This window comes from Ovis aries, chromosome 23 (genome assembly GCF_016772045.2).
Source record: "Ovis aries strain OAR_USU_Benz2616 breed Rambouillet chromosome 23, ARS-UI_Ramb_v3.0, whole genome shotgun sequence".
Taxonomy (NCBI): Eukaryota; Metazoa; Chordata; class Mammalia; order Artiodactyla; family Bovidae; genus Ovis; species Ovis aries.
This window is the reverse complement of record NC_056076.1, coordinates 844,187-871,596: the sequence shown is the minus strand read 5'-3', so window position 1 is coordinate 871,596 and position 27,410 is coordinate 844,187. Positions and strand designations below refer to the sequence as shown.

Sequence of the window (27,410 nt, the reverse complement as noted above, 5' to 3'; positions counted from 1 at the left end):
CCACACGTAACTAGAAGCGGTCCCGATCAGACTGGCTTGAGGACACTCGAGCAAACGGAACGGGCTTCAGGCACCAGGGAACTGACTCTGGGCTGCTGGGCGCATGGGTGCAGCGGGCACCCCCAGCTTCCGGTTCTGTTTCCTGAGAAGACGGAGCGCTGCCTTGTCTCCACATGGCCTTCCTCAGTCGTTTCTCTTTGCTTCCCCGGCTGTAGCAAGCGGAAAAGCTGGGGAGGGAAGACCAGCAGCGACTGCACCGCAACAGGAAGCTGGTGCTCATGGTGGACTTGGACCAGACGCTGATCCACACGACGGAGCAGCACTGCCAGCAGATGTCCAACAAGGTGCGTGCGGGTGGGCGCGGCCAGGGGGCGGGCGCGGCCGTCCTCGGAAGGAGCCTGGGTGTTCGGCTTAGGAAGGGAGCAGGCTCTGCCCCTGAGCTCATGGCCGCGGTGGGGGGACAGTGGAGAGCTGGCGGGGGCTGGAGTGGACCCTCTCTCCCGCAGAGCAGTGCAGGTTTTCAGGTGGCTGGTGTTTCTGTGTTGTGGGATCTTCTGTCCCGGGACAGCTCTCCATGCCGTCTGTGCCGTCACCTGTGGACGTGTCTCAGGGTTTCCTGCATCACGACCACCGTGTTCACAGGCGGCAGAGCTGGGTGGGCAGGGGTGGGGCGCCGCGGTGGCGACTGCAGCCTCTCGGGGCTTGTCCACTGCGGAGCCGGATATTTCCATTCATTTCATAAGAGTTTAAATGGTTGCATCATGCCCAGTGTGAGCACGAGTGGTAGCAAGGTGTCCTTGGGGCCGCGTGGACCATGCCCACTGCCAGGGGCTTCTCTGTGCCCCCCCGATTCCCCACCACTGCAGCTCCCAGACCTGCGGGCAGCACTTAGGTGGTTGAACCCTTAACCTCAGATACCTTCACTTGGGATTTGAGGATTTTTCTGTTGCAGCGTCCAGACGGTTTACCACTGAGCATGGGGCTGGGGTGGGGCTGGGGTGGGGCTGGGTGGTGGTTGTACCATCTCGACTCCCAGGTGTTTTACCAGAGTAGCCCCATCGTGAACAGTGACAGATTTATAGCCAATGAAAACTGAACAGTGCCTCAGGTCATTTCCATTTCGAGTTTATTATTACGGGGAAATGAACGATAGACAGAATTGAAAGGATCAGAGTTTAACTTTCTAAGGAGAGTAGACTTACGTGCGTGTTGATCCCGTGTGAGCAGGTCGGAGTTACTGATCTCATCTGTCTCCTAAAGATGAACCTGGTTTTGTGCTGTAAGTCAGTGGAGTTGCATTTTACAACCGTAAGGAAGTTAGGCTGAGTTGTGTGGGGCTCTTAGCTTACCTTCCTCTCTGGCTCTGGGAGGCACTGTGGATAGACCCTGGAATCTGCGGTGGTTGGCTGCCTGCCCAGGGTGCTTGTGAAATGGCTGGGACGTGAGTGTCCACCGGGGTCCTGAGACTTCGTGAGGCCCTTGGTGTGTGGTCCTCAGACAGCTAAGGTGCCATAGTTGTCACAGGAAGCTATCGCAGGCCACCTGGCTGTTCTGGGCAGTCGCTGGGATTAACCGGAGTGCTCACCTGGGCGGTTACTGCAGGAAAAGGCTGAGCTCCCTTACAGAGCGTAAGAGAGGAAGGCATTTGTGTGGCGCGGCAGGCTGTGCTGCCGTGACGCCCCCGTGTAACTCCCAGCCTGGTGGCTGTCACCTGCCGCATGTCGGTGCCGCCCTCTGACCGGTCTTGTTCTCTGCAGGGCATCTTCCACTTCCAGCTGGGCCGGGGAGAGCCCATGCTGCACACACGCCTGCGTCCCCACTGCAAGGAGTTCCTGGAGAAGGTGGCCCGGCTGTATGAGTTGCACGTGTTCACGTTCGGCAGCCGGCTGTACGCGCACACCATCGCAGGTGAGCGGCTCATGGGGTTCTGTCCCGCTCTGGACACTCAACGGCCTGCATGTGGGTTTGGCTCCTCTCTTTCTCAACGGCGGATCCTGCAGATGGAGGGAAGGTCAGAGGCTCTGCCTGCCTCAGCCTTGGCCCCGCGGTGGTGGCTGGGGTGCGGGCAGGCCGTCCTCCAGAGCCTCCTCTCTGCTCGGCGGCAGTCGCGCTCCAGTCCCGAGTGCAAGCTCCTGTCCCTCTGTCAGCTGCATGCCGCAGGCCACTGGAGAGGCTGGTCAGGATCACGGCTGCGTGGGGAAGTAGGGGCGCTCTGTGAGGGCTGCCGGCCTGGTCACCAGGGACGTGTCTGTCTCAGTTGACGGACAGTCGGCAGACACGGTAGACAGCAGTCAGTGTGAGTGTCGAGTCTGTGACCTCGGGGTCCTGTCAAAGGGCGAGGGCTCTGGTGGGCGCGCAGTGACCCTGGGAACAGCTGAGCACTGGCGCCGTGCGCGGCTGGGCAGGTGCTTCCTCGTCCATGTCCACGCGGTTCTGCTGTCGGGGCAAGTTTCAGAGCGCTGCCTGGACGCCCTGCTCTCCCCTCTGCTGTACAAACACCACGGCCCAGGGACGCGCACGGGCCACAGGCGCCTCCCAGGAGCCGTGGCTTGTGTGGGGTCGCCATGCTGGTTACTGGCAGACCCTGGGCTCCTGGGGCAGCACTGAGCTGTGCTCACCTCGTCTGCTGAGCCAGCAGGATCCGGGTGGGGGGCGCCGTCAGCATCTGGACCGATCCCCTTCCCCTAAGGGGGGCGGGCTCCGTGTCTCTCCATCTCACACACAGTGGGATGGCAGTGCATCTCAGGCACATGACCGTGTCCTGTTTTCTTTTCAAAGGCTTTTTAGATCCTGAGAAGAAGCTATTTTCTCATCGAATATTATCGAGGGACGAATGTATTGACCCGTTTTCCAAAACAGGGAACCTCAGGTAGGTGCCTGGCTGTGCCCCTGCCGTCGCGACGTCTGCATCTGGAGCACTGGCTGCTGTTCCGAATCCGCTCCCGGTCCCCAGCGTCCCCTCTGGCATGTGGATGGCCGCTGTCTTCCAACTAGACCCCTCCCTTCCCTGCTTTCTCTGAATGTCCAGTCAGCGGTGGCTCCTGGGCAGCTCGGGCCGGAGCCCGGGATCACACGTGTGGGAGTGAGCGCAGGGCGAGGGTGCGTGGCGAGCACCTGGGGCGGAGCGCCTGCAGACCCCGGCCGCCCCCGGGGCCCCGTTCCTTCAGGGTCTCGCATGTGCTGACCCTGCCGTCAGTGTCCTGCCTCCTTCCGCCCCACAGGCCCCTCCCGTCCTGGCCTCCAGCCCCTCACTGAAGGCCTGTTTCATATCGCGAATTTCTTGCTCAGCTTGTATAAGGAATTTCCCCGTTTTCTACCTAGAGAGAGGCAGTCTCTCCCCAGTAAGGGGGTACATACCCCTGGCTCGGGTGTGGTCTTTTGGCTGGTGTTGGCTACCCTTAGCTGACATTTTGAGTTTCAGGTTCAGGATATCCTGTTCACATCTGTAGTACATAAGAGAGCCTGGGAGCACTCGTCCGGAAACAGCGCTCATGCCTACAGGTTGAGCATCTGGATGAGCAGATACAGGCACGAGGGAAGGTGTGATGCTTGTCAAGGGAGAAGCTGCCCGAGGACGTGGCATCCAGGGACAGGGCTCCTGGCAGCTCCAGGCGGAGGTGCTTGGTGGGGCAGGTTTCTGGCCGTGAGCTCTTCCCTGGTCTCGCTGGAGTTAGAGATGCTGAAAGCATCACCAGTTTAAGTCATTGTAGGTACCTTGTGCCCGTGGAAACAGACTCACAGAAAACATTTCGGACATGTGAACGTTTTTCCTGCCTTTAGTGGCAGCTGGAAAACCTGAGCAGTGGCAGGTGCTTCTGCTGGGTTTGTTCCTCAGGCCTGGAAGATGGGCAGGAAGCACCATTCTCTGACTCTCTGTCTTTGCACTTGCTTGTCTGAATGTTGGCCTTGGGGGCAGAAACCAGGTGACGAGACCCCAGAGCAGGCCCGTGTCCCTCGGGCTTGCTTGACCCTTGCTCCCCTGGCACCCCAGCGTCACTGTTCTGTCCTGACGTCACGTTCATGCCCGGCTGAGACGCGAGTGGGGCTCTGCCTTCTGCCCAGAGCCGGTAGCTCTCACAGGGCGCGGGCCTTGGCCGGGCCCGTCGGTCCGTCCCAGCTCCCCCAGGCAGGGCTCTCGACAGCCCTGCCGCCTCACTCTGTCCTGCTCCTGCCCCGAGGAGCGCCAGACAGGGGAGGAGTGTTGGCAGCCTTTTTCTCTGGAAATGTTGAGAGTCTTGCTTGTTAAACAAGCCCGTCTGTGCAGCTCATGCCTGGTTCTGGTTAGTCTGCTCTCCATTGGCTCCACGTGAGAGACGATGTAGACGTTTGGTGGGGGCTGACTTCCATAAAGGGAACTAGTGATGCATATTTACTTCCAGAAATCTCTTTCCCTGTGGAGACTCCATGGTTTGCATCATCGACGACCGAGAAGACGTCTGGAAGTTCGCCCCCAACCTGATAACCGTGAAGAAGTACGTCTACTTCCAGGGCATCGGGGACATCCACGCCCCGGCCGCGCCCCGGGAGCCCCCGGCGCGGAAGCGAGGTGGGTGGTCCCCGGCCGTGGGCAGTGCGCCAGCCTCGGTCCCGGCTCAGCTGTGGCTACTGCTCCTTCAGGGTTCGGTTTGGTTTTGTTCAGTTTATTTTGTTTCAGCATCAGAGAGGTTGGGTGGGTTTGTTTGTTACACTGATACTATTTGATTTCAGTGTAACAGTATTAGCCTGAGCGTGTTTTCCTGTTGAGTCCCGTGAAGAGTGCTACTTGACTTAATGCACCTGAACTCTCCCTTTCCTCCTGGTTCTCCCTGGAAAGAACAGCCGGGCCCAGGGGTGCGATGTGGGGGCTCCTGCAGAGGCGGGGCCACTGCACCCTGCCCAGACCTGCATGGAGCCCCTCCAGACAGTAGAGCATTTAAAGTGTCTGATAATCTTTAGCCCTTAAATTATTTTAAGAATACAGTTATTGCTGCAGTGGCTGAAGCAGGACTTTGAGGCCTGGTGGGGGGAGGGAGGCCCGGTGGGGGGAGGGAGGCCCCAGGGCACCCTGCATGGCTGAGGCAGGGGCGTTCTGACCACAGCCTGGGAGCCAAGAGCGGTCCACACGTCTCGGACCCTGTGGAGCCCCTAACACAGTGACCGACGAGGCGGCCAGCCTGGAGCAGTCACCCGCTGGCCACCTCCTGGTGTGTGCCAACGTCCAGAGGTGGCTGGAACCGCAGGTGCGGGCAGGCGGGCAGCAAGTCCACAGGAGGCTTCCTGTCGCTCACTGAGTAATGGTGGCCTTGTCTCCTGTGTCCTCGACTGGTCGATCGTCCTGAAGGTGCCGACGCCGCAGAGCAGCCTCTGTCCATCAGGGACCCGGAGGAAGGAAGGCCAGCGTCTGCGGTGGAGAGTAACGGCCTTGGGAGGCCCGCTCGGGAGCTCAACGGGGGCCCGGGCCCTCGGGGGTGCTGGCCTTGCCAGGAGGAGGAGAGGGGCGCCCGGCCCACTGCCCGCGCCCCCTCCGCTGACGGCCGCGGAACCTCGGCGGGCTTCCAGCCACGCGGAAAGACTCCGCCAGAGAAGAGGCCTGTGCGGGGTCCGGCTGGCCCCGACCCGGACCCGGACGTGCCCGGCGACAGCGGGAGCAGCAGCGAGTCCGAGGGACAGCCCTCGCCCGCCCCCTCCGACGGGGAGAGCGGGGAGAGGCGGACCCGGAGGAAGCCCCAGGCCGCCCGCGAAGCCGGGAAGGCCACGCCGCAGGGAGGCCCCCCAGGCCTGGCCGGGGAGCGGCTCGCGGGCGCCAACCACTGCGGGGAGCCCAGCCCCGGCGTGCCGGCAGACGCGCAGGAGGATGGGGAGAGGGACGGGCTGTGCGTGCTTGGCGGCGGCTGCGCCGACCGCAAGGAGGCCGAGACCGAGTCCCAGAACAGCGAGCAGTCGGGCATCACTGTGGGCGAGTCCCTGGACCAGAGCATGGAGGAGGAGGAGGAGGACGACGCGGACGACGACGACCACCTGGTGCACCTGGAGGAGATCCTCGCCCGCGTGCACTCCGACTACTACGCCAAGTACGACCGCTTCCTCAGCGGCGAGAGCCCCGAGGCCCCCGACATCCGCAAGATCGTCCCTGAGCTGCGCAGCAAGGTGCTGGCGGACGTGGCCATCATCTTCAGCGGGCTGCACCCCACCAACTTCCCTGTGGAGCGCACGCGGGAGCACTACCACGCCCGGGCGCTGGGCGCGCGCATCCTCACCCAGCTCGTGCTCGACCCCGACGACCCTGCCCGGCCCACCCACCTCATCGCCGCAAGGGCTGGTGAGTCACCCCCAGCCTGCCCGCTGCCCTGCTGAGCCCGAGGCCTGAAGCTCCTGGCCAGAGGCTCTGGTTGGGGGCCAAGTAGAGAGGCAGCAGGGGCTCGGGGCCCTTGAAGAGCTTCCTAGGACGGGCCCCTACTCCCGCCCCGAGCCCCGGCCCCGCCCCTCCGTGCCCCTCTCCCCCCCCCACCCCGCCCCAGCCCCAGCAGCCCCGGCCCTCCGTGCTGCCCCGCAGCCCCGCCCCTCTGTCCCTGCTGCCCTGAGGGTCTCCCGCCCCCACCCCTCACCGTGGCTCTGAGTGGATCGAGTTTGCTCGCAGGCACGGAGAAGGTGCGCCAGGCCCAGGAATGCGGGCAGCTGCACGTGGTCAACCCGGACTGGCTGTGGAGCTGCCTGGAGCGCTGGGACAGGGTGGAGGAGCAGCTGTTCCCACTGCGTGACGACCAGGGCAGGGCGCAGAGGTGAGTTCTGGGCGCCCAGTCCCTGACAAACACATGTGGGCGGCGGGCCTGCTCAGCCCTCGCAGCCGGCGGCTTCCCGTCTGCGGAGACGCCCATCAGTCTCTCCCCTGTGCCCGCCGAGCGGGTTGTCACCGAGAGCCCCTCTCCCTGGTACCACCTGGAGAAGGAGCAGAATTGCTGCTTCTAAGACATGAGACGGCATTCCGCCGTGATTCCTGGTTTCCAGGTGTTTCGAGGCTGGGAATGCTTCTGTGAAGTCCCGGGGTCTCTGCAGAGTCCAGCGTGGAGGGAGGTGGTGGCTGGGGAGGGTGGGTGCAGAGGTGCGTGGGCCACAGTGTGGGGAGAGCGGGCTGGCGGGCGCCCCCTGCATGAGATCAGGCGCTGGGTTTACAGGCAGGGCTGCAGACAGCCTGAGAGACAGTGCGGGAGTGCTGCCTTGGATCCAAGGCCGCGGCAGAGCCTTAGGCCTGACCAGGAACCGTGTGCCCCCTGCAGAGTCACGTCCCAGCGGGAGGGGTTGCCGGGGTCCCGTGGGTTCCAGCCCCTCTCACAGCCCTCCTTCTCTTCCGTAGGGAGGATGGCCCTGCGTCCTTCCCTGACAGGCAGAGCCTGCTCCCCGCCGCCCTGTTCCACCCAACACCCGTGCACCCCAAGGCCCCGCCTGGTCCTGAAGTCCGGATCTACGATGCCAGCACGGGCAAGCTCATCCGCACAGCCACCTCGGGCCCTGGGCCACCTGGCGCCCTGCCCCACGCGGGGCTCTCCTCCTTCAGGTACTCCACCCGCTCGCGGGGAGGTATCCCTGAGCCACGGCCGGCCTCGAGGAGCAGGCTGCGTGTGGGGCAGGCCTTGTGCACGGTCTCCCATCTGGTGCGGGGCTGGGCCTGAGGAGGTGTGGTTCTGCCTGGACGGGCACGTGGCCCTCCTCTGCCCAGGGTCAGCGAGGGAGCAGGAGGCAGCCCTGGCTCTCCTGCCTTGCCCTGCCGGCTGCATCTCTGGGACACAGGGCGGGCCTGTCAGGAGCAGCTCCCGCCCTGCGCAGGCACATGGGCCCTGGAGACTAGGCTGTGTATCTGTCCTGCTGCTGGGCTCCAGCTGTGGACAGACAGTATACTCGCTGGTTGAGGCCAGTTTCAGTTAGGTGTTGGTTGGTGGTTTTGTTATTTGAAACTAAGAGCGTGGTCACTGATAGAGCTTTGATTTTTTTTTTCATGACGATGTGACACTTAATCGTTTCGATAGACGCGTCGTGAGCCTGTGTGGTGCTTTTGTTCCTGTGGAGTTGCTTTCTGGCTGGGTTAAAGGTCGTGGACATCTCTGACTCTGATAAATGGGGCAGTTGTTGTTGTTTCGCCCAAGGCTCGCTGAGCCCTGTGGTCCTGCCCGGCAGCCTCCAGCCCTGGCCCATCTCGGACACACGACTGTGCTGGGACACGTCTCTGGCCGCTGCAGCCCTGTAGACCCGCCTCCACCTCACTGGCCGTCGCCTCGCATCCTGAGTCGATGCTTCTTCCTGGCTGGCTTCTGGGAGCTCTGCCCTGGTCCTCCTGGGTGGCGGTCGCTGTGAGAGGGCTGCGTCACTGCCTGGGTCAGGAGACGCTGGCCCCGTGCTGCCGGCCGAGCGGTGCTGGCTCCTTGGGCATGTGGACACTGGGTGGCCTGCTGGGGTTTTCTTTGAGGTGATTGTCGCGTTCTCTGTTAGGTCCTCCCTGACGGAGAGCAGGTGTTCGGGTGGTGGGTTGAGGGCCCTGGAGCTGCGCTGGCCTCAGTGTGTGTCTGTGGAGGGCGCGCCATCTGGACAGAAGCGGCCCAGTGTTTCTAGAGTAGCTGGTGTAGCTTATCCTAAACAGCGTTTGGGTTTTGGGGTGCAGCTCTGTGTTCTGTCATCCCAGAAGCTTCACGGGGCTCTCGTTCTGTGGCGCTGGTCTTGCCGCTCCTCGCGCGTGTGTGGCGTGTCTCGCTTGTCGCAGCGTGGCGCGTGCGCGCTGTGTACTCAGCTCCTCGCGCGCGTGGCGTGTCTTTGTGTGGCGTGTCTCGCTTGTCGCAGCGTGGCGCGTGCTCGCTGTGTACTTATTGCCCCACTGAGCTGCTCTCCAGAGTGTTGCAGTGAGCTCCGTCGCTGAGGTTCCTCCTTGTGAGGGTGAGCCTGACGGGGTGCAGGGCTCGCCTCCGAGCGTCCAGCCCAGGCCACCCCCTGGGCCATCCACCCTTTCCGGTCTTGTTTCCTGGACATGGCGCCTTGCCCACACGTGTGCGGAGGGCAGGGTGGGCTGCACTCCCGGGGGCAGCATGCCGGCGTGTTCTGATCCGGAACCCCAGGGCAGACCCGGTTGTGACCGGACACCACAGCTGTTGGGCGGTTGCTTCCGTCTGATACTTGTTTGGGAGTCGTAAGTCTCGGGAGCTCCTGCTTTGATGTTCTGGTTCTGGGCTAAGGTGCCAGCCCGCGAGGGGCCTGGAGTCAGAGGTCCTTGGGGAACATGGGTGGAGCGCCTCTCACCAGGATCTCCGTGTGTAGGTCGCTGCTGGGACTGTGGAGGGGAGAGCAGCTGCCGTTCAGAGCCGCTGGGCTGGGGCCCAGGTCCAGGCTGCCTGCGTGGCAGGCGCAGCTCCACGGCGTCGCTGGGCCAGGGCCGTGTCTGGAGAGCAGGGTGCGAGGTCGGGGCCACGGCAGCATGCCTCACACGTGTCTCCCAGTGGGTCAGCCGCTGAAACAGCTTCTTCTATGCCCCTTCGTAGCTGAATGCTGCAAGTTGTGAATGTCTTGTCTTTTTTTAGTATAGGTTTTCTTTGGAGATGATTGTGGGGGAACAGGCAGTTAACAGAAATGGCAGAGAGCCCAGGGACCCTTTAACCATCTCCCCCCAGTGCCCACATCTCCAGACCTGCTGCCCGCATCGAGCTGAGACGCCCATCCCGACGGTCCAGACCTGGAGTGGCCACCCCCTCTGGGCCCCCTGCCATCCCCAGCTGCCCTGCCCACTCCCGCTGGCCCCCTTCCCCCAACCACCTCCCACGGCCCCCCTGGTCTGTGCCCGTCCCTGTCCTGTCGTCCGAGAGCACGGGCTGGTGGGCTGGCAGCTCCGCCCGGCTCGGCTCCCTGGAGACTCTGCCCCAGCGTCGCTGTGTCGACTGCTCAGAGGGCGTCGTGGTGTGAGGTGCGGCAGTTTCTGTGACTGTCCACTCGCTGCGGACACCGGGGGCATGTCCAGCTCTGGACTCTGAGAGACAGGGCCGCTGTAAACGTGTGCGTGTCTCTGCTTCTCCCAGGTTGGCCATGGGGGCTGCTATGGGCTTGCTAGCACCAGGGCGGGGAGTGGTTCGTGGCTGTCTGACCCCGCCAGTCTCTGTAGGTGGCGCGGGTGTTGCGGCCTGGGGAGCTGTGCAGGCAGCATGGGATGCTGAGAGCCGGCAGGAGCGGCGGGGCTTCGGCAACTGGCAGTCACCGTGTTAGGAGACTGTGGAGACGTCTTTAAAATATCTACTTCTCATTCTTCTTAACACAGCGAACCTCTGCATGTTAATACCTTTTTAATGAAGAGCAACTATTTTCCAGTTCCCTGGTGCTTCAGACAGTAAAGAATCTGCCTGCAGTGTTGGAGACCCAGGTTCTATCCCTGGGTTGGGAGATCTCCTGGAGAAGGAAATGGCTACCCACTCCAGTGTTCTTGCCTGGAGACTCCCATGGACAGAGGAGCCTGGAGGGAGGGTTACAGTCCGTGGGGTCACACACGGCTGTTTTCCAAGTAGAAAAGAAACGTATGGAGAAGCGTGGCTTGTTTGGGTTTTGGGGAATCTCTGGCTGATGGAGGGCGGGTGCCCGCCTGCCGCTCGCCTGCCCGGTGGATTGCCATCTGGCAGGGGAGGCCACGAGGGGGAGTGGTGGCCAAGCCCATCCTGTCCCTGGAGGAGGGAGCATCTTGGCGGTGCCTGCAGGGTCCCTGGAGCCCCAGCCCGAGGCAGCGAGGGGCAGGCACGCGTGTGCGCTGGGCGGAGTCTGCACTCGAGGGAGCCGCCCCAGCGGAACCCCGGGCCTCCGCCTCCCGTGGAGGGCGCTCACGTTTCTCCTTTCCCTTTCTGGATCTGGAGGGAGGCTGTAACAGGTGTGTTTCTAGTAGAAAGATGCCGCTGCCGTTTTTCCACACTCATAAGAGCTGTGGCTACTGATGTGACCTGATGTGGGACTGTATGGAGATCTTGTGGCTGCTTGACCTCACGTGGAGCGCAGATCCCCCTATGTGGGCTTCTGGGCGAGTGTTCGCCCTGCCTGCCCACCCCACCAGACCGGCGCTGAGCAGTGTGGCTTGTTGGTGAGAGAGGAGGTCAGTGTCTCCCTTCAGCCTGAGGACAGGAGAGCCTGACCTGCCGCAGTCTGGCTGGACCTGCTGGGCTTTGGCTTCGTAAATAAAGACTGATGAAACCTGAGCAGGCGCCACCCATGAGGCAGCGCCTGTCTTCACAGCTCAGGTTTCCCACGCGTGCTCTGTATGTGCACTCTGGGTGTGTGTCTACGCTGTGTGGGTGGGGGTGTGTGTGCCTCAGGTGTGTGTATATACTGTGTGTGTGTGTACCCCGAGGAGGTGTGTGTGTATACCCTGGGTATACGTATATTCTCTGTGTGTATGTGCACCCCAGCTGTGTGTATGCCCTGGGTGTGTGTACTCTGGGAATATGTATACTGTCTGTATGTGTGTGCACGCCCTGGGGGTGTGTGTAGGTTTACCCTGGGTGTGTTTATAACCTGTGTGTATGTGTATACCCTATGTGTGTGTGGGCCCTGTGTGTGTATACCCAGGTGGGTGTGTGTGCACCCTCAGTGTATGTATACCCTGTGTGTGTGCGTGTGTACCCCGGGTGTGTGTGCATACCCTCTGTGTGTGTACCCCAGATGTGTGCACCCTGAGTGTATGTATACCGTGTGTGTGTATGTGTACCCCAGGTGGGTGTGTGTACCCTGGGTGTATGTGTACCCTGGGTGTGTGTGTATGTGTACCCCAGGTGGGTGTGTGTACCCTGGGTGTATGTACCCTGCGTGTATGTATACTGTGTGTGTGTGTGCGCGTGTGTACCTGTCCTGAGAGTCGGGCTCGGGCCAGCTTGTCCTCATGGGCTGTGACTTCCCTTCCAGGGCGGTGCAGCCACGCCCCCAGCAGGTGTTTGGTGACGACCTGCCCGACAGTCAGGATGGGGAGCAGCCTGGTCCTTCCCGGAGGAAGCGCCAGCCCAGCATGTCGGAAACCATGCCGCTGTACACGCTGTGCAAGGAGGACTTGGAGAGCATGGACAAGGAGGTGAGCCCACACTGCCCGCTGTCCGCCCGGCGCGGCCCAGCGGGACGCAACTGGTCAGCGTTGGGCAGCGCAGGAGGCAGCTTTCTGGCCCCACCCGGGGAGCCTGGTGCCCCGCCTGTGGACCATGGGCAGCCTCTCGGAGGAGACTGTAGACTCTTACAGTTCGGGTGCTTCGGGTGTGGACGTGTGGTTCTGTTTGGAGCAGTGAGTGCCGTCTCTCAGCACAGGAGTCTTGCCTTGCCTCCCTTCATGGGCATTCTCACGTTTCATGGGAGAAATGGAGGCTTCAGCTCAACTGAAGAGGGTGTATTCCGTGTGAAGGCCTTGTGAAAGTGGCAGTCACTCGGGCGCGTCTGACTCTTTGTGACCTATGGACTTTAGCCCACTAGGCTCCTCTGTCCCCGGAATCCTCCAGGCAAGCATACTGGAGTGGGTAGCCATTCCCTTCTCCAGGGGATCTCCCTGACCCAGGGATCAAACCCAGGTCTCCTGCGTTGAGGCAGATTCTTTACCGTCTGCACTGCCAGGGACGCCTGGAAGACCTTGTGGGCCCAACAGTACCACCGGCCCTTGGACTGTCGACGCAGTGTGTGTGTGTTTTAGTTCGTGCATGCATGTGCCTTGTCCCTTCTCAGCTGCACGTCTAGGTTTCAGCTGGAGATGTCACTGGTCTGAGCCCTCCTGCTCAGAGCTGCTCTATTTGGGGCGGGGATGTCCCCCCTCAACCCCATCGCCCAAATTTCATCAGAGGGTTTTTCATCCTGGCCATGCCAGGTTCCAGGGCCTTCCTCCAAGGCGTCCCCACTGTCCACTGTGCGTCCACGACTTCTGCAGGGAAGTGGGCCCCGTAGAGCCGTGGTGTGCACAGGTGTGTGGGGCACATACCTGGGACAGGGCTCCAAGGGCACCGGCCGTTGTCCTGGGCGCTGGGCCTCCCTGACTCGGGGCTCCGGCAGAAATGGTGATTTGTTGGGCACTGGAGTTCTCAGTGGGGGAGGCCCTTCCCCCCTTCCCGCCCGGGCAGACCCCACATCGGAGCTGCAGGAGCTGCTGCGTGTCTTCCTGGAGCAGGCAGCACTGAGACCCGTCCTGGGAGGGGGCCGCAGGGCGGGTTCCTCGGGATGGTGCTCCGTCCGTGCTGACGCTCAGCTCCTTGTCAGGTGGACGACATCCTGGGTGAGGGCAGCGACGACAGCGACAGCGAGAAGAAGCCACGGGAAGAGGAGGAGCCTCCGGAGGAGGGGCCGGGGCACGGCCCGCCCGAAGCCCTGGGGGCGCCACGGGGCCGCCGGCTAGAGAGGAGCGCTGCAGACGGCCGAGGGCTCAGGTGAGCGAGGGCTGGGCGCCTCCCACGTGGTGAGTGTGCACCATCCTGTTGGGTCTTCCTGGCATCAGGGACCCTGATGGGAGGGGTGGGAACCCTGAAGGGGTCCCCAGAGGGCAGAGGCCTCCCTGCTTTCTGAGCAGGCGGCTGGGTCCAGCTTCGCTGCATGAGCGCCTGTGGGTGTCTGCATCTGTGTCTTTCTGGCCATCTGGTCTGACTTGCAGGCCGTCCTGTAGGTGAACAGACCTGCGGAGAAAGTGCGGCCCCTTCAGGCGGGCAGAGGCCAGTGCCCTGCAGCAGGTGGAGGCGGCACCGCGCCCTCCGCTGCTGGAGCCCCTCGGCGCACTGTGTTTCCCCGCTTCGTAGGAACGCTGTTCCATGGGTCGAGGAGAGAACTGTGAACTCTGTTCTGGGTGATCAGCCGCACACGATGGTTTGACTCCGTGTTCTCACACGTGGGGAGTCCTGCTGTCAGGGTGGAGGGTATGAGGGGTGCAGGCGTCGTGGATCCCACATCTATGCCGGGCGTGAGGGCTGGGGGAGCCCTGTGCTCCATCCCACAAGGGCTCAGACAGCTGCTTTTGTCATGAAACGCGCTCAGGCTATTCAGAAACGTTAGAGCAGATGAGGTCTGGATAAGCTTTTCTTGGAGCGTGCCCTCTCACCCTGTGGTCCTGGCCCGGATCGCATGCCCCGGGGCCCTGATGCCGTGGCACGCTCCCCACGTGTGCGTCTCTGAAGACGCGCAGAGCCTCCCTTGTGGCCGGGCCGGGCGGGAGCCCACCTGGGAGGCGGCATCCACTCAGCCTCAGGGCCCCAGTGGCCTTCCACACCGCAGGGCAGGCGCTCCTGGGGTGCTCAGCTCAGGGTTTGCCAAAACTGCTGGATCAGATCAGGTGTTTCCTCATCCTTTGTAATAATGGCCCATGTTTCCAAATGAGAGAGACATTCCTTTCAGGTCGTTTTGTGTCCTGGTAGCACCAGGCTGCCGTTCCCTCCTGATGCCCTGTTCCTGGCACATTGCCCTGCCACCCCCCCGCCCAGTCATAACCTCCACTTAATGCCCACGTGCACAGAAATAACCAGCTCCTCCACTGTGAATGCAGCTGGGACAGCGGCGGAATACAGACCTGTCCACGCAGGCGCGCGTGCACGCACCTGCACCCGGCGTGGCCTTGAAGGGTGAACTGATGACCTTACCAGGTGCAATGCTGCCCTTTTCTTTTTGCCAGAAACACCCAGCGGGTTGTAACCAGCAGTTCAGACATACGTGCTTTGTGGATTTTGTCTGATCTGGGTTAGGTGTTGATACAAAATAAGTTTTTCATTTAGTGTTTACTAAACAGCAGACTTCAGGTGTGGGTCTACATGCTTTTCTATAGCGAAGTGCTCAGACAGTGGACCCTGGGGGAGGAAATTTGCATGCGTGTTTGTGTTCCTGTTCACATTGTTGCTTTATTCGACATCAAATCTGAGATGACTCTCGGGCCTTAAATTTTCTCCAAATTAAATCTGTTAGCGTTTCCCTAGGGAACTGTGCAGCTGGTTGTGGAAACAAAACACAAATATTGCTTGTTCTGCTGGGAGGAGAGGAAGCTGGTCTCAATTACAGGCCTTTATTAACCATGGCTTGCAGCTGTTTCCAGCCTTTGAGGTAATTTAAGCACTAAAACTCAATTGTGTTGGACGTGAGATTATTCCAAACATTGTGTAACCGGGACTGAGGGCTTGCCTGTTCCACCAGCGGGCACTGCCTCTGTGGCCTCTGACTTTCGTCCCTGGCAAGCCCGCCTGTTGGACCCCAAGATCCCAGAGCCTTCCTCCTGTGGAACCCCCAGGGTTCAGCACGTTGGCGTTCGTCTCTGAGTGGAGGCTGTAGTAGGCTGTGGGCCCCCCTCCTGGCTGGCTGCGGGCGCCTCCCTGGGGCTCGCGTCTTCTCGGCTCCAAGGCCCATGGGGCCGTTGCCCTGAGAGTGGAGGGGCCGTTGCCCCTGCAGCAGTGTCTCCAGATGTGGTTGAGAAGCTTTTATCGACAAGTGGCTCGGAGTGCCCCTCGTGGGGACCTGTGCCTCTGCCCTGGGGCCCTGCCTGGCCCCATCCCCACCCCTGGGGGCTCACCGCTGACAGCCTCAGCTCCTCATCGAAACACCTTGGGGCGCATGAGGGTCTCTGCACTTATGTTTCTTACCTCCAGGAAGGTTGCCCGCCCCCACCCCACCCCACCCCCGGTGACTCACTGTGGGTCTCCCAGCACGTGGAGTGGAAGGTGGCCGAGGAGGAGCTGGAGGGACAGCCCATGACCTCAGGGTCTTGCTGCGGCTGAGGCCGTGCAGCCGGGGCTGGGGCCTGGGTCACCCCCGCCTGGTGCCAGCGCCCGCAGTTGAGCAGGACCCGCCTGGGGCCGTGTGCTCGCTGCACGTGCATCGTTGCTGTGCGCATGAGCCCACACGCACGACCTCCAGTTCTGTCCCTGGGAGGCGGTGCCCCTGTGAGGAATGGTTATTGGGGCTGTGTGCAGTGGTTTGAACGATAAAGAAGTAAGCAGTCTTTCAAAACTGTTTCTATGTGTCATTTCTAAATGCATCTGCATGTTCACCACTCAACAAAGGGAAATAATCTGGGTGCTTCAGATTAATCACACTTAGTAACACCTTCTGTTCGAGCATCTCTGCACGTCCAGAGTCAGCCTGCAGTGTGGGGGCCGGCCCAGGGCCCCGCATCTGCTCTGATTTGGTTTGAGAGCTGCAGCCCTGCATCCCCGCCTACCCCCGCCCGGCGCCCGACCCCAGCTTGGCTGGCGCCTTTCCTGGAAGCATCGCAGGGACCCACTCGGCCCCATCCTTGTGTCCAGGCCCCGGCACCCTCTCCTCTTCCCAGCCCAACCTCCTCAAGGTGCGAATGGGGCCTGAGAGAACGGGTTCTTCCCAGTTGACTTTCCCTTCCCTCACGCCGCCTGCGGGGCCCAGCGCCCAGCTCCAACTGTGGGCACTGATTGGAAAGGCGGCTGTGGTCTGTGGCTGTGCCCTGTCCTGTGTCCGTCTGTCTGAGGCGGGTGCGCCTGCTGCAGGGCTGTTTCTAGGATGAGGCAGGACGCTCTGGGGGCCCACTGCCCTCCCAGACCCGGCTGCTCCACGAGGCCTCTGAGCTCAGGCTCCAGAGACCCACAGTTCACCTGTCAACTCATCCCACTGCCTCACGTTTCTCTGTAAGTGACAGCGTAAAACGGAGTGGTTTTTTAAACGGAGATGCGCCTCACCCCAAGGCTGCTCTGCCTGCAGCTCTTCTCGTAACCATGACGACAATAGAGCGTCCAGAGTGACGCTTTGCTTACCTGGTGCAGATGAAAGGCTGCGACTTAGACACGTGTGTCCGCTGCCCGCTCCTTTTCCGGGATGTGTCCCTCTGGGCGGGGCTGGAGGTGGAGGATGTGGGGGACCCTCAGCTTCTGAGCTCAGTGTTGGGGAGTGTGACCTCAGGGTGGGGGACGGTTCCGGGTGCCAGGCCATGGGCGCGTCAGCTGAGGAGCTGAGGGTACCGAGCTCCCGTCCAGCACCCACCCCGCAGCACCTCGCTGGACATAGCTGGGAGGCTGTCCGGGGACGTGTCTCCTCTTGGGGAGACGTGCCTGTTGCACGTCTTGGCTCGGGAACTCGCTTCCCAGGGCCAGTCCTACTCCTGCGCAAAGCCCAGGGCCTCCCCCTAATCCTGCCAGCCTGAGAGGTGAGGTGCTTCCTAACTGTACCTCCGTTTCAGTTTCTAATTAAGTCGCGCTATTTTTTCAGTGTTTATTGTCCTTTTTGAATTTTCTCTTTTGCGGGGGTCGGTTGCTGTTTTCTGTTTGGGGAGTGTTTCTCACGATCGGATCGTTTGTTGTCTGTTGTAGAAGCATCTTTGTGATAGAGCTTGAGTAACAGGCGACATCGTCCTGTTTGTGTGGCTGCTGACAGTGCCCTTTGTGGCTCTAAGAGAGCACTTTGGGGGGTTTCTTCTTTCTGGAACGTTTTCCCAAACCAGAGGTGTGTGTCAGGGGATGTACGTACTCTTATAAAACTGAAGTTTCTGTTTCGATAAATGGTGCTGCAACAATTAGATGTCAAGTGCAAGATAATCTTGGCCGCAGTCAGAAATTTATCCAGAAATTAGCTCTAAATAGACTATAGGCCTAGACCGTGAACCTGTCTGCTGGCGACTGACCCAATGCCCCTTTCCGGCGGCTGGTCCCACCTGCCCTCTCCTGTCCTCGTGCGGCACGGTCACTGTGTCACCTGCTATGGGCCCTGGCCATCAGGGCTGGGCGCAGCTCACAGCGCGTCTGCTTCCATTGCAGGGGCCACAAGAGGAAGCTGAACGAAGAGGACGCGGCCAGCGAGTCCAGCGGGGCGTCCAGCTGCGAGGACGAGGAGGGGGGCAGCTCGGAAGCAGACGAGATGGCGGCCGCACTGGAGGCTGAGCTGGGTGACCTCATGTGACCTGGGATGGCCCGCAGCTCACCCATGGAAGGACGTGTCTGTTTGCAGAGCTCCACCTGCAGAAACATTATTTTGCAGAAATAGGTGTTTTTAGAAGTTTTACCACAGGAAGGCCGACTTGTTAAGGACAGCATCGTGGGGAGCGCGGGCCACGCCAGAGACTGTCATTGAGCTCGGCCAGGCCACACAGCAGGACCGAGCGTGGGGTCTGTCATCAGAGGAGGGGTGTGGGCTGGAGCGTGGGGTCTGTCATCAGAGGCAGGGGGCGCTTGTGCCGTTACTGCCGCAGCACGTCACTTAGGGGAGGCCTGGGGCGCCGACGAGACTCAGGGGATGGTGCGCAGGAGCCCGGCATCCTGGCTCTCCTGATGGAAGCGGTGGCGCGCGCAGGGTTTAAGTGAGGCTGCGTGGCACGCACACACCTGCGCAGAGTGCAGATGGGCCAGGGCTCCCGGTGCGCTATGACCTGTGGGGTTCACTGACACCAGGTCCTGTGGCTTCGTGCCCAGGCCACCTCCTTACTCCCATGGGCATCGGGACAAAGGCCACCGCCTTCGGCTCCTTCTTGAGATCAGATGTAAAGTTTTGTATATCTGTTTCATATGTGACCCCCCAAACAGATTTTTCTTTCATTTAATAAAAGTCTTTTTTGTAAGCCTTCTTCCCGGCCCCATTCCCTCCTTGCAGGGTCCAGCCACCCGCCGCCCCGCCCCAGCGCCCATCAGGGAGGTCATGGGCAGCGACGTGGGGAGGTTCATGGGTGAGTGAGCAGGGCCTTGGACGTTGGAATGGAGAAGCAGGGTCCTCCCAAGCTGGCCCATGGCTGTTGCTCATTCCGTACGCACCAAAGCTTTAGAAAAGCTGAGGACCGCTGCTGTTTCTAATAGATTTATGAAAATTAGATCTAACGCCGAAGGAAAGCAGAGCAATTCTGATTCTAGAAGCTCAGAGCTGACAAGGTTGTAAAATTCGTCACGTACGGCTTGTCTGCCAGCAGCATGGACAGCGTGGTCCTGTCCCCAGGGTCTCGGGTCTCACCTGCAGGCCTGTGTGCTCAGATGGCGCCAGTGAGAGCCCGCCTGGCGCTGCTGACCTGAGACCCCAGCCACTCGCCTCCGGCCTCCACACACAAGGCAGTACCAGGGCGATTTCACCGTCATGCCTCCCCTGGGACGGCCCTCTGGCCCTTCCTGGTGACCCTGGGTTGGCCTGCAGGTGGAGGCACAGAGCCCAGGAAGGCATAAGAAAGCTGCCGGGGCCTGGGGCGTCAGCGGCACCAGCCTGAGGCATGGATGAGTGACAGCGCTGCTGAGCCACCAGGTAGAGAGCAGGCCTGCTTCAACTCGAGGTCAGCAGCCGCGCAAGCCTGTCTCTTCTGGGGTAATCACCGGTTAAGGTGAGGGTTGGCTGTGGCTGTATCCTCACGTGCAACAGTGGCAAGGAACAGTCGCAGCTCCAGTGGGCTTGTCTTTCTCTGTTGACTGATTGGTCTAAGAAGTGAGGTGTAGCTTCAGGTACAGCTGGTCCAAAAGTCCACCAGATGATCTGACTGCCCCACCATGCTCCGTCCTCTCTCCTGGATCCTGACTCCCTCCCCGAGGTCCGTCCTCTCTCCTGGATCCTGACTCCCTCCCCGAGGTCCGTCCTCTCTCCTGGATCCTGACTCCCTCCCCGAGGTCCGTCCTCTCTCCTGGATCCTGACTCCCTCCCCGCCGTCCATCCTCACGAGGGTCATGTGTGCGCAGGCACATTCAGAGGCACAGCCTGACTCTAAATAAAGCTTTTCCACTTTGAAACTGCTGCCCAGGACTTCCCTGGTGGTCCAGTGGTTGAGAGTCCGCCCGCCAGTGCAGTGGACAGCGGCTTCTGTCCCTGGTCTGGGATGATGCCGCGTGCCTCGGGGCAGCTAATTCCATGTGCCAGAACTCCTGAGCAGGTGTGTTCAGGAGCCTGTGCTCCGCAACAGTGAAGCCGTCACAACGAGAAGCCCGCTTACAGCAACGAAGACCTAGCACAGCCAACAGTAACTAAATACTAAACATCCTGTCCTAAAACGCTGCCCAGGGAGAAAAGTTTTTAAGTTAAAAAAGGAAAAAGGCACCCAGGGTAACAGTCACAGCCAGCACTTATGGTGCTTTCCTGTGGTCATGTGCCTGGCCTTTTAAGATAAATCTGATTGTGACCTTATAAAATAGACACTGAGGGCAGAAGGAGGAGAGGGCAACCGAGGATGAGATGGTTGGATGGTGTCACCAGTACAGTGGACATGAACTTGGACAGACTCTGGGAGATAGTGAGGGTCTGGGACGCCAGGGGGTCACAAAGAGTCAGACACGCCTTGGCCCCTGAATGACAACAACATCGACCATCAAAGATGGAGGAGGAAAATGGCTTCAGTCCACCAAGTCCACCCACATAAACATTTCAAAGCGGTTTTGTTTTTTTTTTAGTTTCTTAAACATGCTGTTTTTATAGAGTTAATTTTTAGAGCAGTTTTAAACCTAGAGGACAGCTGAGGGGAAGGTTCAGAGCTTTCCTGTGCATCTTCCCTGCACACAGCCTCCCCCGCTGTCTGCTTCCCCACCAGACAGGACATTTGTACAACTGATGGACCTACATCGGTACATCATCACCCAAGTCCACAGCTCACGTTAAAATTCCTTCTGGACATTGTATGCTCAGTGGGTTTGGACAGATGTGTAATGACATGTGTCCATCACGATGGGTTCATTCAGAGGCTTTCACTGCCCTAAAAATCCTCTATGCCCCCCTGTTCATCCCTCCCTCCCTGGTCCCTAGACCACTGACCTTCTCACTGCGTCCGTAGCTTTTGCAGAAAGCCCTGTGGTTGGACGTTGGACACAGGGCAGCCTTTTCAGGTTGCCGCCTTTCACCTAGTGGCGAGCGCCTATGTCTCCTCCGTGTCTCTTCACCAATAACCAACGAAGGCGGGCTGCCAGAGACTTGGAGAGACACCCTGTTTCCTTCAAAAGGTAGTTCTCAGGAAAAGCCAGAGAGATGGAGCAGAGCGTGCTCGGCGCAGTTTGAAGACAAGCACGCCCGCCAATCCCGGTGCGTGGGCTTGTTTGGATCCTAATTCACACAAACTGAGCGTGCACAAACACACAGCATGACAACAGAAACTTTAAATGTGAGCAGATGTGAGACACAGATGAATACTGTTCACTTAGGCGAAGTGCACCTCTTTCCAGAGCCCCCTTAAAGAGGATGTCCTGAAATATTTATGATAAATGGCATGATGCTGAGGTTTGCGTTGGACAGTACGAGGCACAGCAGGAGAGCTGAGGCTTGGAAGGGGCGCAAGGTCAGCGCTATTTCCAGGAAAACCTCAAGTTCTGCCTACTTTGCGTGTGTTTGGAATGTTCTGTAATAAAAAGTGACAACACTGTGAACAAAGTCGCTCAGTCTGAGTCTTAAAGGTGCACAGAACAAGGCCAGGTGCTTTGAGGTAGACGGACGATTCTGTGGTCCCTGTACCCTCAGCTGCAGACCCACTGGCAGGCAGCCATCTCCCTGCTGTCTGCCTCCCATGGGGCCCCTGGGCCTGAGGTCATCAGTGTCTGTGGCCCATGCTGGACACACCTCAGTGCACGCCTTGTCCTTGAGACCTTATGGACCCCATTGAGACACATGCGCACATGCCACAGCCCATGTGGGCTAGCACCGTATTCACAGGAGATGGCTTCCTCAGGCTCCGACCTCTACCAGCTGAGCGCCCGCCGCGGCCTGGCACCAACAGGGCCGCCTGAGTGCAGACGAAGGCCCCTAAGGATCCGGCCTTGGAGCCTGAGCTCCGCACAGCAACGCGGGCTGACAAGGTCACCGGGTGACACGCCACCTGAGAGGCCAGACCGAGCTCCAGAGCACTTTCTGGGCAGCAGCCTCTGGGCCTTGCGGCTCCCCTGAGACGCCCACGTTCCAGAGAAGCAGGCCCAGATTTGAAGTCAGGGACAGCCAGGTTTCCTGCGTGTGCTGCGGGGAGGGGAGCCCCTGGGACTTGCAGTCAGCGCATATATATATTTATACATATATATACATCTAACGTGTTTAGCAGTAGTTCCATTTCTGTATCAGAAAAAGTGTACACATGAAGCCCGCACGCGTATGAACTTAACTGTTTGCATTTGCGGCACTGTAAACACACACGTGTGTTGACAGGAGAACAGTCCCTGGACCCGGCCACACGCAGAGCCAGGGCCGGGGCGGGGACGGGCTGGGTCAGTGGGGGCCCTGACCCTCCGTGCAGGTCCACAAGCGCTCCGCTCCGCTGCTGAGTCACTCTGCCGGTGCCGAGTGGAAGAGCAGACGAGTGGACCCTGGAAACAGCTTGGCATTGAGCTCTCGCCTGAAATTCCTCCCATGTGTTGGCTATACCAGCCCAAGGAGCATCCCTGGATGCCGGCAGCTCACGCCAACAGCACACCCTTCAACACCTGTGTTAGAAAGTGTGTGAGCTGGCGAGGCTGAGCCAGTGATGGGGTGACGGTACGGGGCAGCCCCTTCCGCCAAGGGGCCTGACCCTGCTGGACTGGGGCACTGACCCAGGCGGCCGGGATGACCAACCTCCAGGACAGCAGTTAGGAACCGAAGCATCTGCTGTGATACATTGCTTCACGGTCGGTTCAGAACATTCATTTTAATAACAGCACGGCCGTGCAGGCCGCCAGCACGTCCCTGTGCAGACGTTAAACTGCCAAGGTTCGTCATCAGTGACGCTCTGCGGCCTGTTTGGGGAGAGACCTCAGCTCTGCTGGTCCCTTTATGACCTCTTCAGCGTCTTCCTTCGTTTCACAGAATCAAATCAACACAGAGCTGCCTGGGTGCAGAGACGGGAGGCCCAGCCTCTGGAACCTGGCTGCACGCGGATGAGTCGTCTGGGAGCTGGTACGATGAGCCCAGGCCAGGGCGGCGCCGGAGACCGGTCCCGCAGGCTCTGGGTACAGCTGCCCCCTGCAGACCAGCAGCAGCCTGCTCACCCGGGTCCACCCTGACGCCAGACAAACCAGCGCCGCCTTTGCTCTGATTTTCAGTTGCTTTAAATGCGCTCACCTACACTTCCACACAGACTGAGCAGATCTCAGGAATGAAGGGAAACCCCTCTGTAATGTGGTCACAGGGTGAGATCCGCAGCCCACACGGAGGGGTGACCCCGGCCCCAACTGCAGACACTCACTCTCCTGGGTCTCGCTCCTAACAGTGACCTGGGGAAACAGGTGCTGCTGAGCACCAGGACACTGTGGGAACGACCAGTCAGGCTTGAACCACGCTGGCCTTCCTAGACCTTCCCCACAGGCTCTACGCAAAAACCGGCCTGCGGTTCATCAGACGGCAAATGTCCAGACTCTGGAGCCAAGTGAACCCCCGCCACACAGACAGATACACACTCAGACACACACTCAGAGACATAGACACACAGACACAGACACACACACAGACACACATACACACCCAGAGACACACACAGACACACACTCAGAGACATAGACATAGACACACACAGACACAGATGCAGACAGACACAGAGACACACACAGACACACACTCAGAGACATAGACACAGACACACATGGACAGACACAGACGCAGACAGACACACTCAGAGACACAGACACACAGACACAGACACACACAGACACAGACACACAGACAGACACACACAGACACAGACACACACGGACACAGACACAAAGACACACACACACACTCAGAGACACAGACACACAGAGAGACACACAGACACACACTCAGAGACACAGGCACGCAGACACACAGACGCACACACACACTCAGAGACACAGACACAGACAGACACACACAGACACACACAGGAACACACAGACACAGACACACACACAGACAGACACACACACAGACACACAGGCACACACAGACACACACAGGCACACACACACAGACATACATACACACACGCAGGCATGCACTGTGCCCTGGCTGAACACACCACACGCATGCTCTGGGCTCGGTTTGCAGCCACGTTCTGGGCTCTGCCTCCCCCACCTACCCATCCGTCCCGGCCCAGGGCTGAGCACCCGGGGCCTCCCCTGAGAACTATCCTGTGCGTCTCCCCGTGGGCAGCCCCCTGGGTGCACGCTGATGCTCCATAAGGGACGGGGCTGCTCCCCCTGGGCTCTGCAGCCACTGCCCTCGCTGCCCTCTAGCCGCACCCTGTCCAGGGCAGAGCAGGGGCATCCGCTGGGCAATCGGGGACCCCACGCCCTGCCCCCCATCTCCTTGGGAACAGGGGCGGGACAGTGGCTGAGGGTGAGAGCAGGGTCCACCTCCAGGGAGGCCCATGGAGGCCTCTGGGCCTGAGGACGCCCTGCAAAGCCCCGGTCTCATCGGGGTGTGCCCACCTGCCCGTCTGCTCCTGTGCTGAAGGTAGAGGCTCAGGAGCTTTCAGTTACGCTTCGGCTATATTTGGAAGGCGTGCAAGGCGCAGCACACCATGAGGGCTCTTTCTGTGTGCTTCATAGCATTTGCCTTCTAGGACCTGCTCTTACTCGAACCAGTGGGCTGCTGCATTTCCTTCTCAAATCTACATGCTCAGCTTTCTAACGTGGCCAGTGTCCAACCTGACAAACGAGAGGAGTCTAAAGCTAGCAGCACTGGGTATTTTTCCTCCCTGCTGAACTGTTTCTCTAATTGCTTGGCTGTCTTGGAGGCCTTGCTGGGCCGTTGGAGGAGGGCTGGGAGCCTTCAATCACTGCACGGCGCCTCCTTGGAAAGCTGTGGGGCGTCTTTTATTTTTGGTTCTGGTAATCTCTGGTTCGTAGGTGTTGACGGATGGGGAATTTTCCAGTCACTCCACAGCAAATACAGGAAAATAAGTGAGCAGGGCAACCCTTCAAATGCTGGGTCCTGCCTTTGGAGCCTTGGTGATGCCATAATGTTCCTGAGACTTGTTGGTGTCCACCAAGGGCAGGTTGGCCATGGACGCCCCAGGGCCACTGACCCTCAAGGCCATGAGGGGCTGGCCTGGCTAGGGTGGGTCCCTGAAAACCACTTGCAGGGACACATGAGTGTCCACAGTTAACCTGAACAAAGTGACAAGTCCTGGGCAGTTTCAAAGGCAGCACACGTTGGACGGCTGGGTTTAGCGTCACGGGTGGGTGGTGCGGCTGTGGGCTGGGACGGGCTGGCCCCCGTCCTCTCAGCCCTGGTCTCTGCCCCTGTGGCGCTGCCCCCAGTTCCTGCCCTGAGGTCGCTGTGGGAGCCTCACTCCATGGTGCTTGGGAGGTGGGGGTGGACAGAGGTTCAGGGCTCCAACGAGGCACCGGGAACTGCAGGCTGAGCCCAGGGCTGGGGTCCCAGCAGACCCCCGTCCAGGTCACCTGCAGGGACGCACACACCTCTGCAGAACGAGAGGCGTCCCCAGGGGGTCGCTCGCCTGCCGTCAAGTTAGGGCCCGCCGCTTGGTTCGGAGCTGGCTGGGGAGGTGGGGGCGGCAGGGGTGTCCAGCTGAGACTTGGTGGGAGCGCTTAGAGGACCTTCCAATGTTCTTCACGTAGGTCTTTCCAAAAAGTGACTTCCTGTCAACACTTGTTACCTTGCTGTCAAAGAGTAAAGCTTTATACCCAGAGCAGACTTGGAATCAGCACCCTTGCCTGTTTCCAAGAAAGATTTTTACTCACAGTTCCTCACCTGGTAACTGTATTTCCCACTTCTGATAATAAGTGGGGAAGTTTACCCCGTGGGCAGGGGAAGGGGCACGTGGGGAGGGAGCAATCTGAAGGACAGTAGAGACACCTGAGCCAGCCTGAGGAGCATCCCCTCACCCCTGTCAGCATTGCCTTTCACTGTGCGCCTGCTTCACTGTGACATCACGCGGGTGATGGCATCACACTTGCGATGACATCACTGAAGGGCGTCCCACAGGACGGGGCCCATTACCTGCTCCTGAGACCCCAGTCCAGCCTCCCTCAGGGGGAGACGTGGCCTCAGCGTCTGAGTCACCAGCTCCTGTTCCCAAGAGGATCCCAGAGTCACCCCACCTCTCTATCTTGCAGTCACGGCCTCCCCCTGGACATGGCACCCCAGGTGCCCAGGGCCCACCACTCCAGCCTGTTTCATTGAGAAATGACTCTTCTCCCCTTTCATTCAAATGCGGAGCCTGCCCCTGGGTCTGCCCTGTAGATGTCCCCGCAGGAGGGGCTGGGGCGATGACATGTCCCGGGGTCTGCGGCTGGCACACCAGCCCATCAGAGAACTCTCTCTGCATCCAACAGGTCCCAGCTGGGTGCTCAAGGAGAAGGGTGCATCCACAGAAGGACTCCCCTCAGGCTGGACGTGAACACACAGGAAGCTGTCCCTCTCAGGGCTGTGCTTTGTCCCAGAGAAAAGACACAGATGGTGGCTGGGGGAGCCCGTGGCAGAACCGGCACCCCAACCTCAGGGACTCCGTGGTCCCGAGCCCTCGGAGGGGCAGCCACACAGGGCGTGTCCCGGGACGTGCCCCGAGCCGGCGCCCACACTCACCTGTGGCTCGGGCACTGGGCACTCCTCTCAGGCTGGGTTCTTTTCTGTGGATGCACTGACTGCCCACCAGCAGAGCGGCCAGCCCAGACTGGGGCAGGGCCTCCACTGCACCCCAGCACCCTGGCCATGAGCATCACGCCTGGTGGTGTCCCCCTGCAGCCCAGCACCAGTGGGCCCGGGTCCAGTGTGTCCACGGCCAGCTGAGGACATGCTCACTGCGCTTTGGTTTGGTTTTCCATGGCCTGTGCATTTCCAGACCACAATTGCTCCTCTGAGACGGCAGGCCGGGTCGGGCCCCAGTCCTGCAGGAACCTGAGCATTCGCTCCACCGCTGAGCAGACTGGACACAGCCTCCCAAAGAGGGTGTCACAGTGCAGCCTTTCTGCTGTCTTCACCGAGCTTGCAGTTGCAGACCAGGGTCACAGGTCACCGGGGCTTCTCCTGGGCCCTTGAGGGAAAAGGACCCTAGGTCAGGGGACCCGCAGGAAGTGTGGCCCCTTGGGCGGCCTGGGGACCGGTGGGACGGCTGCGCACAGTGGCCGGAACGCAGAGGCCTCACGCCCACTGCCAGCCTCGTCGGAGCCCTGGAAACACAGGGGCAGCGGGGCAAGGCCAGACCACCCGGTCCCACCCAAGGCCCAGCTGCGTCCAAGGAATGTTTGAAGGACAGCGACGCGTCCGACCCTGAACTTCCCGTCCCCCTGGACACAGAGAAGCCTCCCTCGCAGGTCTTGCTCCTCAGGGAGCTGTTGCCTTGTAACTGGGGCAGAGGCTAAGGGAGGCCGCGGACCTTGGCAGGAGCACAGGGCCGTCAGGAGGCATCAGGGAGCCTTGGAGCGATGCGGACGTGTGGAGCGAGGTGTGTGCGGAAAGTAGGCCAGAGAGATTCAGCAAAGCCAGGGCGAGGGTGGCCTGCGGGCAGGTGGAGGAGGCTTGCGGGGGCCTCGGCCTCTCACCCCTGCCCCCACCCAGCGAAAGGGAAGCCGGCCCGGCTTCCGCAGCCCTCCTGCCTTCCTGCAGTGGCCTGTGGCCTGGCCAGGCGCTGGCTCACC

At 60.4% G+C, this 27,410-nt stretch overlaps 1 protein-coding gene across 5 annotated transcripts in view; it reads left to right on the top strand.

Annotated features, from left to right (window-relative positions):
• Positions 1-18,502, top strand: part of CTDP1 (CTD phosphatase subunit 1) — a 31,138-nt gene extending 12,636 nt beyond the window's left edge. For all 5 annotated transcript variants that reach the window (XM_042239535.2, XM_042239536.1, XM_027960722.2 and 2 more), the window contains 10 exons: positions 216-344; positions 1,758-1,908; positions 2,779-2,869; positions 4,380-4,546; positions 5,321-6,298; positions 6,617-6,758; positions 7,331-7,531; positions 11,887-12,049; positions 13,210-13,376; positions 17,700-18,502. In XM_042239535.2, the coding sequence (XP_042095469.1) occupies positions 216-344; positions 1,758-1,908; positions 2,779-2,869; positions 4,380-4,546; positions 5,321-6,298; positions 6,617-6,758; positions 7,331-7,531; positions 11,887-12,049; positions 13,210-13,376; positions 17,700-17,841 (2,331 nt within the window). In that variant the 3' untranslated portion in view covers positions 17,842-18,502. The remainder of the gene's footprint in view (positions 1-215; positions 345-1,757; positions 1,909-2,778; positions 2,870-4,379; positions 4,547-5,320; positions 6,299-6,616; positions 6,759-7,330; positions 7,532-11,886; positions 12,050-13,209; positions 13,377-17,699) is intronic.
• Positions 18,503-27,410: the final 8,908 nt, after the last annotated feature.